Source organism: Cervus canadensis, chromosome 2 (assembly GCF_019320065.1).
Source record: "Cervus canadensis isolate Bull #8, Minnesota chromosome 2, ASM1932006v1, whole genome shotgun sequence".
Classification (NCBI taxonomy): domain Eukaryota; kingdom Metazoa; phylum Chordata; class Mammalia; order Artiodactyla; family Cervidae; genus Cervus; species Cervus canadensis.
The window spans coordinates 103,481,111-103,502,862 of NC_057387.1; the positions used below are offsets into that span (position 1 = coordinate 103,481,111).

At 45.9% G+C, this 21,752-nt stretch overlaps 1 protein-coding gene across 4 annotated transcripts in view; it reads left to right on the forward strand.

Annotated features, from left to right (window-relative positions):
• The window catches only part of GRIK3 (glutamate ionotropic receptor kainate type subunit 3), a 245,336-nt gene that overhangs the window by 135,603 nt on the left and 87,981 nt on the right, over positions 1 to 21,752 (forward strand). For all 4 annotated transcript variants that reach the window (XM_043461871.1, XM_043461872.1, XM_043461870.1 and 1 more), the window contains exons 2-3: positions 10,662 to 10,838; positions 19,655 to 19,912. In XM_043461871.1, coding sequence (XP_043317806.1) covers positions 10,662 to 10,838; positions 19,655 to 19,912 — 435 coding nt within the window. The remainder of the gene's footprint in view (positions 1 to 10,661; positions 10,839 to 19,654; positions 19,913 to 21,752) is intronic.

The window sequence follows — 21,752 nt, forward strand, 5'->3', positions numbered from 1 at the left end:
TGCAGGTGGCCCCTGGGGGTGGAAGGAGGACGTAAAGGACAGTGCCTGTGACACAAGGCTCAGGAGAGAGAGATGGAAGCCAGGTTTAGAAGGAGGAAATAGAAGGAAAGGTGAGCCAGGCAGAGGAGGAGCACACGCGAAGGCAGGGTGGCACGAAGAGGAGGGTGACGACAAGTGTGGTGACAAGTGTGGTGGACGGAGGTGTCCTGGTGGAGGAGCTGAGGCTGAGGAGGTCGGGCTGGACCAGGAAGGGCCTCGAATGCCAGGCTTATGGCAGGTCTTTTCTGCTGTGGGCGCTTTGTGCACGGGGCAGGCTGTGTGATGGCTCCGCCTGTCCGGGAAGTGAGAGAGCCCCAGCGGGGACTTGGAATTCAGGATCATCGTTCCTTCGGCCCCTCCAGCAAGGGCGCTCACGGCCCCCTGGGCCCCGCCGCCGCAGCCCCGTTCCCAGCAACCCTGCTTCAGCTCCTCCACCTGATGACAGCGCATCGGTCATCAGGGTCTCTGGGCAGCACGGGAGCCTCCGGCCATCCTCCCGACACGGTCGATCCTGCAGTATTTGACTTGTGTGTCCCCGAATTGTACAGACGAAGCTCTGCATATCACCAGATCAATTAAAACAACTGCCAGTGGGCCCCAGGACTCCATCAGGAGCCCTCCCCTGGGCCCCCACCAGGATTGCAACCCTCTCCTCTGATCTGCTGTTTTTCTGGATGCCTCCATCTCAGTTTTAAAGGCCTCCCGCCACAGCTTCCTTGTCACTACATAATAATAATTTCTTGCCCTTATGAGGGCTTGCAATATGCCTAAGATGATTTATGCCATTTAAGCCTTAAAGTAGAGCTATATTGTAAGTGCTATTAATATCCCTGTGTTCAGTTGATCAGACAGAGGCACGGGGCAGGGAAGGGACTTGCCCAGGGTCACACAGATGGGAAGTGATGGGATCAGTTCCAATCCAGGCAGGCTGGCTGCGGAGTCCACAGACTTGACTGCACTCCCACCCTGGTCCGGGATCTGGGGTCTTCTCTGACGCTCCCTCTGCCAGGCCCCCACCTCCCTCCTTCACCTAATCCCTGACCAGTCCTGGTGATAGAGAAGCAAACCCAGCAGCTGCCCTCCTGCCGGGCCCCCTGCTTCACTCCCTCCTCCCGGCCTGCCAGAGCCCAAGTCCTCATCCCCGGGAAGCCACCCAAGGCCATTCTCCCCCCCCGCAGGTGCCACATTCCTTCCACAGCTCAGCTCTGAGCGGAGAGGATGCTGCCTCTTGCATGGAGACATCCATGACTCCCTCTTCTCTGAGCCTCCCCAGCTTTCTGTTCACATGGACAGTTTTTACCCTCTTACTCCACAAATCAAAAAATGCTTTGATTTGTGCCCCTCCTCTTGTTTCTTCTCCTGAGCTGTGAGGTCCTGAAGACCTGGGAGTATTGCCTAATGTCTCTCTGACTTATCTAGTGCCCAGTGGGGTTCCTTGTGAAAGGTTATAGCCTGTAAACTGCTTGGGGAATGAATGAATGAATCAACAAACCCACCGGAGGGGAGACATTCATACTCCTTGTCTCCCTTCCCTAGCCCAGGACCTCAGAAAGCCCATCCCTGGCCCTTTTCCACTGGGCACTGCTTACCTTCTATAAACCACCTACTATGCCCAGCAGGGAAAGCCAGCCAATGTGTCCCCAGCTCCTTCCGCTGAGACCAGGAAACAGAGAGCCCCAGAAGCAAGTCCCCAGGCAATGCCGGGGCCCCAAGAGCTGGCTATGGTCTAGCAGAGAGCAGAGGCTTGTTCTTCCAACCCACAGGCTGCACAGAGCTGCAGGGGCCCTGGCAGGGAGAAGAGAGAACCCTGATCAGAACAGACAAGGAGGCGGCCCCGGGAAGAGGCTGTTAGCAACCACCTTGCTGATCAGTGTCTCAATTAATCTCTACGACACCTTGGAAACTTCAGAAAGAGAACAAAGCAGATTAGGAAAAAAAAGAACAGACTCAGGCCCCGGAGGACAGACGGTGGCTGGGCCCAGTGCTGGGAATGTGAGTGTCTCCTGGGACTCGGCTGCCAGACAGACAGTGGCAGCACGTGGCAGACCGTGCCTCAGTCTCACTGCGGCAGGGGCTGGGCTGGCTGGGCCAGCTCTTGCTTTGGCAAGGGCCAGATTCAAAAGCACAAAGTTGTTCAAGAGAAAGGAAAATCTCAAGATTCCAGACCGGCCCTAGACAGTCATGAGGCCATGAGCTTAAGTCAGGGACTCAGTCTTCTGCCTTCATCGGCCCTGGGACCTGTCTGTTGGAGACTCTCCAGGGCCACCTGCCCCGAGGGAGTGTGTGTTGGGACAGAAGGAGGTGTGGGGTACCTCCTGGCCCTTCACGATGAGACGAGGCAGGACAGCACCGGGTTGTGGAGGTCACACTCAGCTTAACACAGGCCCCATAGCTCATCTGAGAGGCGGACCATGCTTCCATTTGGGCACATTCAGGGACAGAAAAGGCCATCTTAACAGTAAGGGCCTTTATGCTCAGGGCAGTCAGAATGTTTCTCGAAACGTCTGACAATGTGTCATGATATAGAAGGTGCAGTGTTGGTTGAGCTGGCCCAGCTAGTTCGAGTCCTCCGCCCCTACCCGGCCCCGTGTTTCGCTGTCTGCATGTGAAGTTAGTTTGGAGTGGTGGTTTTCATGCTGTCCCTGGTGGAGCCCTGGGAAGGGCTATGGAGCCTTCTTGGTACCTGAGGCATCCAGTCTTTAAGAGCCCAGAGAATAGAAATGTGTTTGGGCAGTGTGGGCTGGTAATCAAGCTCTCCAGGAAAATGAAGCCCTCCTTTGTAGCACCTGCTTGTTCCTGTGGTGTAAACATGCTCACCATGCCTGATTTCAAGCTGCCAACGGTTTAGCGACTTGCTTTCAAAACTCCTGAAAAGTTAACAATTGTCCCTAAAAAGCTGGCTTTGGTTGCAGAAGAGAATTTACTGCATAGTAATTGTCACAACATCTTTAACCTCCCTGGACTCCGTTTTCTCTGGTGGGAAATGGGATGATAATAGTGTCTATGTAATGGGGTTGTAGGGGTTGTAGAGGTTCTTGTGAGTGTTAAATGAAGGGGGTGGAATGCACTCAGCATCATGCCTGACACATAACCAGTTGTGTAGTTGTTATTATTATAGTTGGTGTTATTTGTTTTACCCATTGGGCTTCCACTCAAGGTTTTGTTGGAAGAAAATGATCCAGCTGCACCCATGCTCCCTCTGCTAACATCTTCTGGGACCCATGCACGTGCGCACGCACATATACACACACCCCACCCCATTTCCTCAGCAGCCCTGGTGTGTCTGCTCCATTTTATTAAAGCAGAAAGCAGTGACAATTATTTTCATAATGAACTGGCTCTTCAAATTAATGCCAATTACACTATGCAATCATGATTAAGATTATGCATTAATCAACGGTGCCAACCTACTTATTAGCCTCTTTAAATAACGATCGTGAGGAATGTATAACGATCGTGAGGAATGTATGGGAAGGAAGAGAATGGAGAGGAGCCAGTTGGATGGGGGAGCTGCCTCAAAGTGGGACGGGGTGCTCTCTCCAGAAGCCAAGACCCAGAGCAGACTTTCTTCCATGGGGAGGAGCCTGAGTCAGAACCCGAGCCTATCAGGCCCTGAACTTCCAGACTTCCTGCTCTCCAGAGCCCCCTGCACAAGAGAGAAAGATCAAGAAGACCCAGAAAGGAGAAGGGAGAAGAACCCTCAATAGTTGAGAGTTTTTCAATAGATAAGGTTCGGTGCCCCTTTCCCTTCCTCCGAAAGCACTGAAAAGTGAGTGTGGTTGATACTTGCCTGGGATCAACGTCACCCCTGTCTTTGGTCAGGTCTCTCAGATGCAGAGCCTGAGTCAAGGATTCAGGTGCCTAGGGTTGATGCAGGGAAGGGTGTGCTTTAGGAAAACCCTGTAGGGGAGCGAGCACAGCAAGATAGAGAAGGGGACAGAGCGGGGCAGCCTTGGGTAAGATCTGGTCTCTGTCTGATGCAAGGTGGCAGTGTTGGGAAGGTCTCTGAAGCATACATGCACCACAATTATACCCACCCTGAGACAAGGGGGCCACCCTTTATAGTGATACTGCACCTCAGTATCACTCAGTTAGGGCTTCCCTGGTGGCTTAGCGGGAAAGAATCCACGTGTAATGTAGGAGATGCTGGACACTCAGGTTCGATCCCTGGGTCAGGAAGATCCCCTGGAGAAGGGCATGGCAACCCACTCTAGTATTCCTGCCAGGAGAATCCCACAGACAGAGGAGCCTGGTGGGTTACAGTCCACAGGGCCGCAAAGAGTCAGACACGACTGAGTGATTGAACGCATCATTCAGTTATTGCCTGCGTTCTGCCCCCAGAGCAGAGGTAAGAGCAGTTCTCTAGAGAGAAGGACAGCCTGTGAACGGAACCACGAGTCAAAACCAGGTCTGCTGCATCCAGAACCCACTCTCTGAACCTCTGCGCTGTATCTAAATATTTGCTCTCTGGGTATCCCAAGACATTCAAACTTTGGGGGTCACCTTGCCCCTAATGTTCAAGTAGGATGACCCAAACTTGCACTGTGTTTGGGGGAGAGAGATGGGAGGGCAGCCTCTCCCTAGCATCTCTGAGATGCCCTAGGGCTTAAGTTTCTCATCTCTTCTTCCAACTTCCTTCTCTGCTGAATTTTCCATGCCCTCACTCATCCCAGCTCCTACACCTCTTTTCCTCTTTGTGCCCCAATTCACCCTGTGCCAGGCTTTGCCCACCTTCCTTCACTGTCCCCAAAGAACACAGCCAGGGGCAGTTTTCTGTGACCAGCGTTGATAAACGATGAGGCTCCTGTTAAGTAAGGAGATGACAGCACAGCTCAGGCCAAATGGGCACTAACGTGTCAGCATGGACTTTCCTGCCGTGAGATCATTTGCCTTTGGTCCTGGGACATACTGTCCTTTCCTTTCTCCCTTTTTGGGCACACTTCCTATCTATCCTCTTTCTCTTGGGCCCTTCTCACCCATCCTCCCCACACAATCAATCAACAGCCTACCTTTGTTTCTTTTGCACAGCAATTCAGTACTATAAATGTCTTTTCTTCTCCATCCAGGTCTTAAGGTGCTTTTACCTCTAAGATAAAGGCTGCCCTTCACTTGGAAGAGGATACAAATTGCAGCCCCTGCTGGCCAAATCCACCCTACCATCTGTTCTTGTAAATAAAGTTTTATTGAAACACAACTGCACCATTCTTTACATATTGGCTACCTCTCTCATGCTGCAATGGAAGAGTTCAGTAGGCCTTTCTGGCCCACAAAGCCAAAAATATTTACCATTGCTTCTTTACAGAAAATGTTTGTCAACCTTTGACCTAGAATGTAGAAACTCAGAATTTGTTTTGTTTTCTTCTAAATAGCATTGTTTCACCCCTCCTTTAATAACTACTAAGTCCTGGCCACATCCCATGCATTTAGCTACATTGTTTTCTTTCTTCCTCGCAGCAATCAACCTTGGAAGTATGAACCCCATTTTGCAGATGGAAAAACTGAGTCTTGGAGAGTGTAACTCCCTCCTGTGACTAGAGCTGGGGTTTGCACTGAGGTCTGGCTGTCTCTGGAGCCTAAGTTGAGAACCACTCCACTATTGGTTCTAACAGCTGACTACCACATGTATGTGCTGGTTATGGTCATCTGTTTAGTGTCAGCTGAGTCCGCCTTGAGAGCAGGGGCCCAGGAATGACTTCTCTCATTCCAGAACCCAGTGACAGGTGGGCACATGGCAGAGACCAATGGGAATTCATGGAACTGAATGGTGTAGCCTCTGGGCTTGGGTCTCAGTGACTTGAGACCCCCTCTCTCCTTTCCCCTCCAACCTGCCACGGTCTGAGAAGCAGGCAAGGACATGTGAAGCCCTAGAAATGGCCCTTTCTCCCATGACCTTTGACTTTCATTTGAGACAGGACTTGTAACGGCTAGTTTTCTCCCTAGACTTTCTTGGGAAAAGATTTTTTTTTAATGTTTATGTTTTAAAATATTAAAAATAATACATATTCACTGGAAGTAATTTGGAAAAATCAAGAAACTACGAACAGCAAGATTAAAAGTATCTATAAATCTCTTCTTCCCAGAGAAGCTCACTGGTACCATGGTACAAATCCTTCCAGTCTTTTTTCTATAAATGTAGTTACGTGCTTTTTATTTGATAAATAGGTTTCATATTGTAATATTACTTTGTTGCCTTTCGGGGGAAGCAGGATGAGCATTTCCGGTATCATTAAGTATTTTTTAAGAGCATTTTTTAAAAGCTTTTTTCCTTATTACCAAAGCTCTTCTTCATTGCAGAACACTTGGGGGAGAAAAGCACTAAGCAAAAGGAATCCATTATCTTTTTACTTTCTAGAGAGAACCTCTGTTAACATTTTGGTGTATGCCCTTCTGGTATGTCCTTTTTGATTTTAATTGGAATTGCATTAAATTTATAAATTAATTTGAGGAGAACTGACATCTTTACAATATTGAGCCTTCCCTTCCAGGAGAAAGTTATGTCTCTCCATTTATTCAAGTCTTCTTTTATGTCCCCCAGTAAAGTTTTGTAGTTTTCTTGATATAGGAATTGCGAGTTTATTGTAAAGTATTTTATTTTTTTGCAGTTGCTTTTGTGAATAGGGTCTCTTTTTTTCCCTTGTAATTCCTCACTGTTTATTGCTGATTTATAGGAAGGCTATACATTTTTCTATATACGTTTTTATGTGCTGGCCCCTTGATGAGCTTTCTGTTTACTTTCTACTAGGTTTTTGATATGATTCTCTTGAGTTTTTAAGAAAATGGTAATAAGCATCTTCAAATAATACTGTGTCTCTTCTCTGATTGCATGACCATGATTTGTTATTTTTACCTTATATACCATGATTTTGAAGGCAATTTTATCATGGAAGATATGCTTATATAAGCTTGTGCTTAGGGAGAATGGGATAGTGAATCCCTGGTACTTACACCTGGACCAACAACCCATGACTTTTCCTATCCTATCTGCATTCCCTTCACTTCTACTCCGCCCATATTATTTTGAAGCAAATCCCGGACACCACATCCTGCCATCCTATACCCTGACTGTTAATGCCTGCAAGTTGTTCTGCCATATGGGTGGATTTTAATACATTGAGCAGGCTTCTGCTTTTGAACATCGAGTTGTTTCTATTTTTTCAATATTATGTCAAAAATATCCTTATACATAAATGTTTATGTGTCTCTAGCTCTCTAACTTTTTCTAAATTTATATCTGTAGAAAATGGAATTACTGGATCATATGGTATTTTGATCAGTTATTTTCCTTTAAACACATACACACCGTCACATGATGGCTTTTCTGATTAGAAATATAACACATGTTCACTGCAGAACTTTTTGAAAATACAGAAAAACACAAAGAAGGAAATTAAAGTCATCCACAATCCTTCCACTCAGAGAGACCTACTCTTAACATTTGAGGAGGTATTCTTCTTATCTTGTTTTATGGATGTGCCGCACCCCCACACAGACCCTCATGCATGCACACTACGTGTTACGAACTGTAACCCTGCTGGAATACCAGCATAGGGGTGGGAAGAACAACAGATTTATTTGTTCACTCTTTTAAACATTCAAAAAATCATTTTTTAAAACAATGAAACAACAACCTGGATACCCATCAACTGGTGGTGAATGGGTAAATAAAATATGGTACAGCCATAGAAAGTAATACTGTTTAACAATAAAGAGAAATGAAGTACTGAGACATGCTGCAACATAGATGAGCCTCAGAAACATTATGCTCAGTGAAAGAAGCCAGATGCAGAAGACCACCCATAATATGATTCCATTTAAGCGAAGTGTCCAGAAAAGACAAATCTCTAGAAACAGAAAGTAAATTAATGGTTGCCTGAGGCTGGAAGATGGAAGGGACTGAAAGCAATGATTGACTGTAAGTGGGCACCGGGGATCTTATAGGGTTGCTGGAAATGTTCTGAAACTGGATTGTGGTGGTTGTCATGCAATTTAGTAAATTTGCTAAGAATCATTGTTCACCTAAAATGGTGAATTTTGTGGAATTTCTTCATGTAAATAATACCTCAATGAAGTTAATGTTTTTTTATGAATAGAGGTTTATATGGGGAAAATAAGCAGAAAGAACAATTTAAGAAATCTATTACCTAGGCCTGTTTACTGGTGTTGCTTTGAGATGTCTTCTCTTCTTTTGTCACTGACATAAATCCCTCTTCATCTTCCTTTTAGTCTTCCTCTTCTAACGTGGGGTCACACTGCATCTCTGCTTTATAACTTTTGTTTTTCACTTAAAGCTATATCATGGATATTTCCCAATCATTAAATATATAGCTATTTCCATGTAATAGTAAATGAATGGCAGTTTTTTGGGGGTTTTTTTGCCATTCATTTACTATTTCTTTGGTGTTGAGTGTCTCTAGATCCACCTCCTTCCACATGATCTGTGTACCCATTGTTGAATTCAGTTGCTAGAAACTGAGGTGGTGAGTCAAAGATCTGCGAGTTTTTATGGCTTTTTAAATATTTCTAATAGCCATCAAGGAAGGAGGATGTACTGGTTCCTACTTCTACCAACAGTTAAGCAAATGCCTGTTTCCAAACACCCTAGACAAAGCTGAGTGCTATCATTCATTTTATGTTTGTCAATGGGACAGTCAGAAAATGGTATTTCACTGTTGGATCAAACTGAGTTTATTTGATTATTAGTGGGGATGTACATTTCATCATGTATCAATAGTTCCTTTGTATTGTTCTTTCCTTTTGTGAAAAAGCCCATGTTTGCTCTTTGCATATTTTTCATTTTGAGTGTTTGTCTTTTTAAAGAGTTTTAAGTGGTTTTTGTAAAATTAGAGCATCAACTTTTACATGTTACTGATAGTATTTCCAAGTTTGTTTACCATTTAATTTTGTTTATGGGGGCTTTTTAGTCTACACATTTTATACTGTCTCTATGAAGTTATCAGTCTTTCTCCTACGATTTCTGACTTTATTGGAAGGTCTCCTCCACCTCAATATTATATAATATTCACCTATATTTATTGTCTTTTTGGTTCTTTTATAGTGTTTTTTACCCTTCCTTCCCTTACTTCCTTGCTATTTAATCTTTACTCCATCTGAAACTTTTTTTTGATACATGGCTTAAGATTGGAATCTAACTTACATTTCTCCCAAATAATTGAATAATTGTTTAAGCACAATTAATGAATAATTCATCTTCTGCCTTCTTGTTAGAAATAGCCATCTTTATCATGTCTTAAATATTTATCTCTACAAGGCTCTTGTAGGGGATTTCTGGGGATTTTATCTCATTCTATTGACTTATCTGTGTTTTCATATGCCGTTAGGGCTTGGTTTTAATTATTTTGGCATCATGATATATTTTAAATCTGGCAGTGCAAGTCATCTCTCTTCTCTGTTTGGGCTGTCTTCTGTTTAGTCTTCCAGATGTATTTTAGAGCTGTTTTGTCAAGTAAAAAAAAAAAAAGATGTGTATATATATGTATGTATGTATGTATGTATACATATATATTCTATGATTCTGATTGGAATCACATTAAACTGAAAAAGTAATCTAGAGAAAAACTGACACCTCTGTCCTTGACCCTGACTACCCAACATGACATGCTTCTTCATTTAACATGCCTCCTATTTTTATGTCTCTCACCTAAGGTGTTTTGTTTTGTTTTGGGTTTTTTTTGCCATTTTTAATATTGAAGTTGATTCATGATTAGTTATTTAATATTTGCTGATATTGCAAAGAAAATCCTTTTGCCATTAAGTTTTTACAGGTTGTTGTTTACTTAAAGTAACACTTAATTTGCGCTCACTGGTCATTGAACTTGAATCTCCTACTAGTTTTTACTGGTTTTCATGTTTAGGGATTATTTTAAGAGTTTTTAGGGAGGCATTTATATCATTTGCAAATAAGAACTTTTTTCTTCCCAAGAGGTGTGCCTCTAAGTCGTATTTCTTGCTTATCTCAATGGTTAACGGTGTAATGTAACTCTTCACACACCTCCTCTTTTTTTTTCCTTTAATGAGCATGCCTCTTGTGTTTCACCATTAGTTGATATTAAAGGCCAATTTGAGCTGAAGATGCTTCAAGTAAGTATCTTTTCTAGAGCTAGATTATTAAGCATTCTTAACAGCAGTAGATACTGAATTTTATCAAATGCCTTCCTGCATTTTGTGAGTTGATCATATTTTTCCCCTTTGAATTACTGATGCAATGGAATGATATTCATAGATTTCTTTATATTGAACCACACCTTACATTCCTGGAATACTACTCTGTGATCATGGTATGTTATCCTTGTAGTAATATTCTGGTAGATTCTACTTGCCAGCATTCTACTAAGAATTTTCATAGCAGCATTCATAAGTTGGTCAGTTTTATTTTGGCTCTGTTTGTCAGTCTCTGTTATCAGGAATTTGCCAGCTGAGTGAAATGAACTAGAAGAATTTTCATATTTCTTATGCTCCGGCACAATTTCTACATAGGGGAATTATCTGGCATATTGTTGAATATTTGGGGGAAGAATCTTGCGCATAAAACCTTCTAAGCCAAGCATATTTCTTAGCATACCTCCTCCTTCACCAGCACACACAGTTTTACCCATCTCTCACAGGAGGAATCTTTGAGTATGCAGACGGCCCCAACGCCCAGGTCATGAACGCCGAGGAGCATGCCTTTCGATTTTCTGCCAACATCATCAACCGAAACAGGACTCTGCTGCCCAACACAACCTTGACCTATGACATCCAGAGGATTCACTTCCACGACAGCTTCGAGGCCACCAAGAAGGGTGAGTGTGCTGCCCCCACTGTCCTCTTTCTGGCCGTGGGGGGCATAGGTCTGTGTTTATTGTCCAAGGTCCTTAAAACATGCCAAAACTCTGGGTGGGTTTGGGGATTAGAGCCTTTTCTGCCTGGCTTTTGGACCAGCCTCAGGCCCAGTTCAGCTTGGGTTGTGTCACCTCCCAGGAGCAGTGGTTTGTCCATCAGGAGTTCCCAGGCCACAGGCAAAGGCCACGAAGGGCCTTGGGCAGGGGTGGGGTATGAGGGATGGAGTCTGAGATGGGTGAGGAGGCACAGGTCTTCAAAGCCTCCGAACCAAAGCCAGCATTTTCACATTTATTTTTTCTTTCATTGAAATCCTGCCCAGTAAATCAGTATTTAAAATATATATAAAACAGATTATGTAGAGATTCAAACATGCAACATTTACTTGCCATAAAAAGACTTGCTAAAAACAAAAACAGCTGTGTCTGTGGCTGCAGCAATTTGACCCCAGTGATGGATGACACTTGAAGTCTGACACTGACCTTAGCTTAAGTATGTTTCCTTTCTTTTTGGCTGCATAATAACAGTAAAACCATAATTCACAAAAATAATTAGAAAATATAGTCAGTTTTCACCATACCTGAGTTTCAAAAAATCAAAACTAAAATATTGGGCCATATTCTTTCACATTAGTGACATGTTTACAGTAAACTCTAATGCCTGTACAGAAAGGACTGGGGAACTTTATTCCAAGATCCTCATGGAAAAATCATGGTAATTTGTCAATACATGAATGAGCTACCATTTTCCAATGTGGCATATAGCACATCTGAGCATACAAGTATGCTCTTTTGTCTTTTAAAAATACCATATACATATATTTAATTGGAATTTAACTTAAAGGCCTAAATAACTTTGGGAATAACTTCCATAGAACCCTACAGTTCCATGGAACTCTATTTTAAAAAGCCCTCAAACCTAAGGAATCTCGGTTCCCAGAGAAGCCTAGGTCATTTCTTCCATAATATGCTTTTACAGCCCCTCACTTTTCTTCTTCAAGGTCTTTATCACAATTTGTAGTTAAATCATTGTGGGTGTTTAATGTCTTTCCCCTCCTTGCCAACACCATTGAAAAGAAGGTTCTCTCTTTTTAACTGATATAGCCTGGCACCTAAAAGGCTGGCGTATAGTAAGTGCTCAATGAAATGGCCATTGAATGAATCTGTGAATGAGTATTATGAGGATAGGGCATGGGAGGCTGAGCATCACTGCCCAGGACCCCTGTCAGCTGAGCTGACTATGTTATCCATGCCTCTTGGGAAGACAGCCCATCCACAAGGTCCCCTTGGTCATTCTAAGGGCTTCCCAGTAGCTAATCAAGGTCTCCTGGGCACTCAGGTGCAGACTTGCCAAGGTGCTGCCTGCTCCCAGCTCTTTTCCAAAGCCTCATTGTAAAGTAAGCATCTCCGTACAGAAAGGCAGAGTAGCATGGGCTTGGAGCTAGACAGCCTGGAGTTGCACCCTGTCCACTCTGACATTAGTTGTGTGACCTTGCACAAAATACCCAGCGACTCAGTTTTTTCATCTACAAAATGGGCACAGCTCTGTGATTAGAGCAGTGCCTGGTTCATACGAAGTACCATCAGACTTTGTTCCTATTATGTTGGCTGCCTTGCTGTCCACCCACTGAACCATCAGGTCAGGGGCTTCACACCTTCAGGCACTTTCCCATTGGTGGTCCCTGTCTTGCCCACCCTGCTCCTCCCTTCCTTGTGAAGGTCGAGGGGTCTCTGACATTGAACACAGCTGTCACTGAGGTTTTTGAGGCCACTGTCTCAGGGCCAACCTGCACACAAACTAGAGGCACCTGCCCTGCTAGCCTTGAAGAGTGGTCCTTCCCCATCACTCCATCACTCACCTTCTCTGGTGCTGGCCTGCTCTCTTCCCTACCTCCATCCTCCTAGCCATCTCCCAGCAAGCACTGCGGCCAACACCGTGTAGTCAAGTCTCCATCTCCCTGCTGAGAGTCCACGCTGGCACCCTCTGCCTGGCCTTGTCCAGCTGGAAAATGGCTGACCTCAATCAAAACTGCTCAGTGAAAAGGTCAAAACACAAAACCGATGCCTGGAGACGGAACACAGAGGCCTGTGTGCACACAACCACCCCAGAGGACCAGGCTGTGCCTTCTGCCCATTTTCCCTAAAATTCACTAAAAGACTATGACGACTCTCTAGTGGTGCACAAGCCATTGAGTGCAGAGACCTTGCCCAGCAGTAAGCCTGGAGCAGAGTTTCAGAGCCTGCCGAGGAGCTTCCTCCAGTGGGAACTCACCGTCCCACACTATGTGGGATTACCTGGAGGCGGGTGAGCAGACCCGAGATGGAGACACTCAGCTCTGAAAGTCCAATCAGATTGGTCCAAGTGACCAAAGCCACAGCCCCTCCCCATCCTACAGGAGGCCACATGACTTGTTTATGGGCCTGTCTAGCCCACCACCAAGGTGACCCACCAGCCACATCTGCATCATTTGCCCCTCAGTCTCTGGATTCTAGTCGTCCCTGCTGTCCTCAGGACACCATGCTTCCTTCCACCTCAGGGCTTTTGCACATGCTGTTCCCTCTGCTTATATTTCCCTTTCCCCATCCCACCTCTTTGTCTAAATAACTCCTCCCTCTCCTCTCAGCCTCCTGATCCTCAGGGGAGCCCTCCCCAACCCCATAGACAAGTTCAGATCTTCCTGCTTCCATCTCGTAACACCCAGGACCTTTCTATCACATTTCTGACCCCTGGCTGTGTGGATATGGGTTGTGGGTATGTTATGTGATTGCTGTCCATTGTTTCCGCTCAATGGCACATCAATTTGCCTCCTCAATGACGTAAATACAGAATCATGGTTCTGGTGGCATACACTAGTTTTGCTTGTTCTTGAACTTTCCCTAAGTAGAATACCAATATATACTTTTCTGAGTCTTGCTTCCTTCACCCTTCAATAGATCTTAAGATTTGTCTCTGTTGTCAGATGTAACAGTAGTTTCTTGTTCTTCATTGTCATGTAGTATTCCATTATACGAATACGCAAGAATTTTTAAGAAGCAAATTTACTGTTGAACATTTGAGTTGTTTCCATGTGAGGCCGCAGAGTGGTCCTGCTACAAACATTCTTGTCGATGTCTTCTGGCGCACGAATGAGCACATTTTTCATTGGATGTATACCTTGTTGTTGTTCAGTCACGCAGTCACATCAGACTCTTTGAGACCTCATGGAATGCAGCGTGCCAGGCTTCCCTTCCTTCACTACCCCTCGGAGTTTGTTCAAACTCATGTCCTTTGATTTGGTGATGCCATCCAACCATCTCATCCTTTGTTGTCCCCTTCTCCTCCTGCCTTCAATCTTTCCCAGCATCAGGGTCTTTTCCAATGAGCCAGTTCTTCACATCAGGTGGCCAAAGTATTGGAGTTTCAGCTTCAACATCAGTCCTTCCAATGAATATTCAGGGTTGATTTCCTAGGAGTGGAAATGTGAGGTCATCCCATGTGCATATGTTTAGCCTAACAGTTTTCCAACTAATTGCTGTACCAATTAGCACCCCATGCCCCTGCAGTAGAGCAGGACAGTTGTGGTTGCTCTATGTCTTTGCTAACTTGTGGTGAGGTATGTTTTATTTTTGGTGGTTTATGTGGCAGATGTCTCAGTGTGGTTTTATTTTGTATTTCCCTGATGACCAGAGTTATTGAGCATCTTTTCATATGCTAATAGATCATTTAGAGCTTCTCTTTCCTGGAGTGTCTTTTGGAGGCTTTCAACCACTTTTGAAAATTGAATTGCTTGTCATTTTCTTATTGATTTGTAGGAATCTTTATACATTCTGGATACGTGTCCTTTGTTGCATATACGTATTGCATATATCTATTGCCAATAAGCTTGCCTTCTCACTCTCTTAGTAGTATCTTTTGAGGAGCAAAGTTTTTCGTTTAAAGGAGTCCAATTTATCAATGTTTGCCATTATGGCTAATGCCTTTTGTGTTCTGTTTTTTTCTATCCTAAGGTCATGAAGATATTCTCCTATGTTCTCGTCTAGAAGTTCGATTGTTTTGTCTTTCAGAGTTAGCTTTATGATCTGTCTCAAATTGATTTTCTGGGTAGGGTGGGAGGTATGAGTTGAGGTATATTTTTTCTACATAATGCTGGTGGGAGTGAAAACTGGTATAACTTCTCAGAAGAACTGTGTGGAAATATTTACTAAAGCGAAATATATGTGTGTAAGGATGTTCCTAGCCACTTTCTTGATAATAGCCAAAGTTGGAAATAAATGAAAAGTCCATCAACAGCAGAATGGATAGATGGGGGAAGGTACAGCTATACAATGGAATTGAATCAGCAATAAAAACAGAACCAACTCTTGCTATGCGTACCATCATGGATGAGGCTCACAGACATTGTTCAGTGAATGAACAGTGATTACTTTTCATGGAGGAGGGAGTCCAGTGGATATAAACTGGAAAGGGGAAGACAGAACCTTCTTAGTTGTTGCAAATGTTCTGTATTTTGATCTAAGTAGTAGTTACAAGAGTACAGTTATATGTAAAAATTCATAGAAGTCTATGCTTAAAATTAATGCACTCCACTGAATTATATTATATCTCAATAAAAAAATTAAGTGGCTCCTGTCTGCCATCACTCTTCCTTAATGTCCTTCTGATAACACACCTAAGACAGACCCTTGCTGTGGTTAGAATCACCGCTGTCTGACCATGAAGGCATTTCTGCTGTTGGATCATACTCCCCATTGGGTACCCTCTATCCCTCAGGGAACCCCATGTTCTGTGATCTTTATTTTTCCTTTTGATCTTTGGTTTTTAAAACTGTATTTCTTGGGAGCATCATTAGGACTCTTCCAGGGGGGTGAACTTGGGCCTCATTCTAATTAACCCAAAGATAATTCATTTTTTCTAGGCAGAGGTTCTCATCACAGCTGGACCAGCCACCTCAGGCCCTGTGGGTTGAAGGGATGCAGAGGCACAGAGCCTGGCATCGCCTGCCCGGCCAGCCCTGGCTGAATTAGTCCTTCCTTCCACATGAGGCCCAGAAGGTCTTTTCCCATTAACAGGGACATTCACTTATTGTCTTTATTTTTAAATGTTTTGTGGAAAATTAAAAGAAGAGTGACTGCCAGGCGGAGCCTGAGCCAACAGCTCAGAGAGCGTCTGTGTTTTCTTCCAAGCCTGACCAGAGTGAGCCTGGAATCGACCCAGCCCTCCCCAGGCTCCTCTGCCTTCACTTATTCTCTGGGCGGCTCAGTTCCTTTTAAGACACAAATTGATTGGGATAATTTTTGCTATAACTACAATTGCCATGGAAAGGGGGTGGGGGAACTGCATTCAGGCTGTGGACTCCTGCAATGACTGTGAACCACTGAGTTACTGTAAAATGACCAGAAAATGGATTCAAAATTGAAGTCACAAATAATGTAATTACTGCTGTGTGTGTTCAGGGCTGCCAGAACAAGAGTTGGCTGCTTCCCTGGAAACATCTGGAGATAAAGCTGCTGCCACTATAACCCTACTCTCATCCCTTTGGGGCAGCAGTATTCTTGCAGGCCGGAAGCCCCTCAGAGGGTAGAAGGAACATGAAGGGGACAGGAAAAAGGATGTGGAGAGAGGCCACAGAGAAGAAATAGGTGAAAGGCAGGACTTATGTCTCCTGTAATCCAACAGTGAGATCTGGTCATTGCACCTCTGGCAGAATGAAACCGAGTGTGGTCATTGTCGTCATATCACACTGTCATCACCACTATCAACACCCCAACTCCAGTGCACATCACCACAGTTACTGTTACCACTGTCAGTCATGGTATCACCTCCACTCTTGAAGCATCAACACCACCATCATCACCTTACTATCATCAGCAGCATCACTGCAGTGGCAGCAGCGTCTTCATCATCACCAGTCTCATCCATGCCAACATCATCACCACCATTCCTGCTATCACTGTCTCCATTACAGTCATAGCATTAACATCATCATGACCACCAAAATTGTTTCCAACTCCATTCACATCCTTCCCAACATCACCTGTCATCATCACCATCACTCTCATGCCTTCAGCATCCTCATCGTCACCTCCCATCACCACCCACGTCGTCACCACCATTACTGTTATCACCATCCACATGGTTATCACCTCCTCTCTCATCAGCACTTACGCTACCATCTCCCTTCCTACCATCATCATCACCATTACTTGCATGACATTGACATATTTATCATCATCAATCCCCTCATCACCATCGCACCATTGTTACAGCATCATCACCACTCCACCCCCACCAGTGTCATCACCATGATCATCAACAGCCTCACAACATGGCCTTAAGACACCATCATGACTAGCATAACTGTCACTATAGTTACCTCTACCATCTCACAGTCAATATCAGAATCATTTCCTTCAGGATCCCTCTTACAGCGCTCTGCCCAGCCGGCTCTGTGCCAGCCTGCAGGCCTACATGAGCCTCTGCCCTGTGCCATCCTCTGGAGGTACAGCCACGCTGCCATGGTCATACTCCTAGGCCCCGTCTAGGGGTGACAAATAAACAGCTACTTGTAAGGGGTGTGGACAGAGCTTGGACGTAAGAAGTAGGGGTCCATATGATGAGTTCAAGGCCCTTTATGGTTCAGTATGAAACCAGTGGTCAAAGAGGAGGGGGCGGGGAGTGGGGAGCTGGCGCCACCTCCTCCCACATCACTGAGTAGACGTCTCCATCCTCACCTGACTTTCCCGGTTGTCTTGAGCATATTTGCCAAGGTAGAAGGAAAGGGCATGTTTTACAAAACGGTTTGTTAGCTTGACTTGAAGTATTTAAATATTCAGCCACTTGATATGTGGGCCTCTATTTGTTCTCTGGCCCTGGGCTTTGCAAACCTTAGGGGTAGGTCAGAGCCCAGAAGGTCTTTCCCAGAGGCCCTTGAGGCAGCCAGGACATGTCTGAATCCACTATTCACCCACGCCTCGCCTCCTCCCACGTGCATCACGTGTTCGTAGATGTGCACGTTGCGTCATTCCCATGGCCACAAGCTGGTGCTTGTGCTCATGCTGTGTTGAGGGGTTGCAAGTGACAGAAAGCCAAATCCTAACTGGCTTAAGCAAGAAGAGAACGTATTGGTTCAGGTAACTGAAGTCCCGGGTGCCTCTTGATCATGGGGCTCATATTTCTCTCTGTCTCTTAGCTCTGCTCTCCTCCACAGTGTCTCCATTCACAGGCAAGCACCAGGTGTTTCTGTGAGCACTGGAGGCTACACTACCTCCAGATCTCACCTCCTCCCAGCTCCAGTTATAGCAGGAGGTTCCCCCTTTTCAGTGAGAGGTCTCATGCCATCCCATTGGCTCCAACTAGTCACATGACCAGCCTCCAAAGCAGTGACTGGCCTGGGGGTGGTGAGTGAACAGTCCAGCTAGAGCCTGTAGCCCTACCGCTCAGAGGCTGGCCGTGGGGAAGGCAGCGGAACCCAAAGGAAAACTAGAGATAGTTGCCAGAAAAAAGGCAGTGGCTCCTGGGGAGCCCTCCCCATGACGGCCCCCGCGGTCCCACTTTATGGCTCTTTTAGGCCTGGCCCCTGCATGAGCCTCTGCCCTGCCACCAGCTGCCCTGGTTCCTGCTCATGTCATGCTTCTGCTGTGCCCACTGTTTCTTGCCCTTCCCAGAAGCATCTGCCTTCTGACCTGCCTAAGCCCTTGGGCGTCACCCAGGACGAGTAGCTGTTTGAAGGCAGGGATTCAGCCTCCATTCACTCAGCAGTTGTCAATTAAGCACCAGATACTGTGTTAAGCACTGCTGATACAACAATCATCATTTCTATTTCATGAGTGCTGTGCTGTCTTTTTTTTAACTGAAGTATTACAATGTGCTTTACAATTTTGTGTTAGTTTCAGGGACACAGCAAAGTGATTGAACTACACACACAGACACACACACACACACAGACACACACATATAATATTGAGTATAGTTCCCTGTGCTGTAGAGTAGGTCCTTGTTGATTATCTGTTTTACACATAGCAGAGTATATCTGTTCATCCCAAACTCCTAGTTTATACCAACGCCTCTTTCCCCTTTGGAAACCATAAATTTGTTTTCTGTGTCTGTGAGTCTATTTCTGTTTTGTAAATGCGTTCATTTGTATCATTTTTTTTTTCAGATTTCACATGTAAGCAGTATCATGATATTTGTCTTTCTCTGTCTGACTTACTTCACTTAGTATGATCATCTCTGGGTCCACCTACATTGCTGCAAATGGCATTGTTTCATTTTTGTGGCTGAGTAATATTCCAGTGTGTGTGTGTGTGTGTGTGTGTGTGTGCATGTGCGCGCGCGCCTCTGTACACCACATGTTCTTTATCCATTCATCTGTTGATGAACATTTAGGTTGTTTCCATGTCTTGGCTACTGTAAGTAGTGCTGCAGTGAACAATGGGGTACATATATCTTTTTGAATTAGAGTTTTCTCCACATACATGCCCAGGAGTGGGGTTGCAGGGTCATTTGGTGACTCTGCTTCTAGCCTTTTAAGGAACCTCCATGTTGTTTTCCATATTGGCTGCAGCAATCGACATTCCCCTCAACAGTGTATACTCATTATCTCATTCAACCTTCCTATGATTCCCTAAAGCAGGGACTATTACAGCCCCAGTTTTAGATGCAGAAACTGAGATGCAGAGCTCATCAGTGGTGCAGCCTCAGAGGGCATCAGGATCACGGCCCCTCGTGCCCACAGTGCCCGGCTGCCTGACGAGACAGCACTGACCCCTGTACTGTCCTTCCCTCCCTCCTCCTGTCGCAGCCTGTGACCAGCTGGCGCTGGGGGTGGTGGCCATCTTCGGGCCGTCCCAGGGCTCCTGCACCAATGCCGTCCAATCCATCTGCAACGCGCTGGAGGTGCCCCACATCCAACTGCGCTGGAAGCACCACCCACTGGACAACAAAGACACCTTCTACGTGAACCTGTACCCAGACTACGCCTCTCTCAGCCACGCCATCCTGGACCTGGTGCAGTACCTCAAGTGGCGGTCGGCCACCGTGGTCTATGACGACAGCACCGGTGAGTAGCCACGCCTGGCCACACCGAGAGCAGGAGGTGAGGGTGGCAGAGCCCCAGGATCAGGTTCTTTGCTGCTCGTTCAGCTCAGCTGCCCTGTCCACACTTGGACCCCAAGCCTCATCCAGTCACACTGATGCTCGCCCTGCACTCACCCACAGCCCCATGCACACCAGCCACACTCACCCAAGCCACTTCAGGCCGCCCTGAACTGCCTCCGCCCCAACCCTGGCAGAATGCTCCAATCTGCACTCACACCTGCATGGCCACACCCACACCTGCCTACACCCTCACATTCACACGTTCTCACCAGAAGCACACACATCCAGCTCTGCGCTGTGGGGCTGTGAGTGCAGACTCTGGACTCAAACCAAACAGTGCATGATGCCGGCTGACCCTGCACTTAATAGCTGGGCATCATGGAGCTATTTCCTCTCTGCCTCTTTCTTTCCAAAGACTCAAGTCCCAAGACGTTTCTTAGCCCTGCCTCTTAGAGAGTGACCTTGGCAAGTCACTTAACCCATCTGGCCCTGCTCTGCCACGTGACAAGTCAAGAACTACAGCAGCCAGTTTGGAGCGAGCCCTCCAGCTCTCGGCTCCCTGTGATTCGATGTCAGCTCTTGATTACCTCCTAATGGGGAGTCAGGGTAGTGGGCAGAGATTCCCTCGGAAGAGACGCTCAGAAGTTGTTTCATTAACTCGGGATTCAACAAGCATCTCTTGAGTTCCTGCTCTATCTGAAGAGCCAGACAGGAGATCCTGGGTGGCAGAGACCCCTGACCCCTGCTCACTGCCCCAAACCATCGAGAGGCAGTGCTGCCCAGCTCCAAGTCTCAGCCTGTTTTGCTGCAGCCCTGTAGTTTTGTCTGTCTTCATGTACCACTATGAATGAGTGTCTGTCTTGGAGCCTGTTTCTGCCTCCAGACCATGAACCTTCTGTGCTTCTGGCATTTAGCACAGCACCTGGTATAGTGAATACTGTTTAAATATTTGTTGAGTTGAATTGAGCTGAAAATAAAATGGAAATAAACTATAATTAAATATGGCAGGAGATGGCATGTTGGGCACTGGTAAGGAAGAAGACATAAAGATGAAGTCATCCCGTCTTCTTTTGAGAAGTTAGTCATATTGAAGGGGAGTGAGTGCCCACCCAGAGCTCACTGGTCTTTTCCAGGCCATCAAAGCTAAGAACCAAGTGGCATGTTTATACAGTCAGAGCTAGAGGCACTTGGTGAGGGGAGGCTCCATGACCTTGGCTAGTGTGGGCTGACACCAGAGGAAGAGCAGGGTGAGCCTGGCCTTGAGGATGGGTGGACAGGAAGAGGAGTCGTGAAGGCATTACCCGAGGGAGGAACAGCAGGGGATCCCAGTATGGTAGGTGGGAGGAAAAGGTCAGATACACAGTGAGTATCAGGCTGTGGTCTCTGCAGTCTAGCTTCAGAGTTCAGGCTTTATCTTGTAAGCATCTGAGGACCACTGGGTGTTGCTGAACAAAGAAGTAGAATAATAAAAGCAGAGTTTTAGAGGGTGGCACTGACAGCTAGGCAATTTGGCCACCTGATGGGAAGAGCTGACTCATTGGAAAAGCCCTTGATGTTGGGAAAGATTGAAGGCAGGAGGAGAAGGAGATGACAGAGGATAAGGTGGTTGGATGGCATCACCGACTCAATGGACATGAGTTTGAGCAAGCTCCAGGAATTTATGATGGACAGGGAAGCCTGGCGTGCTGCAGTTCACAGGGTCACAAAGGGTTGGACATGACTGAGCAACTGAATTGAACTGACAGCAATGTGCAGAGAGTTAGAGGGAGAATGTGGAGCAAGAAGACTGGGGTAGAGGTGGC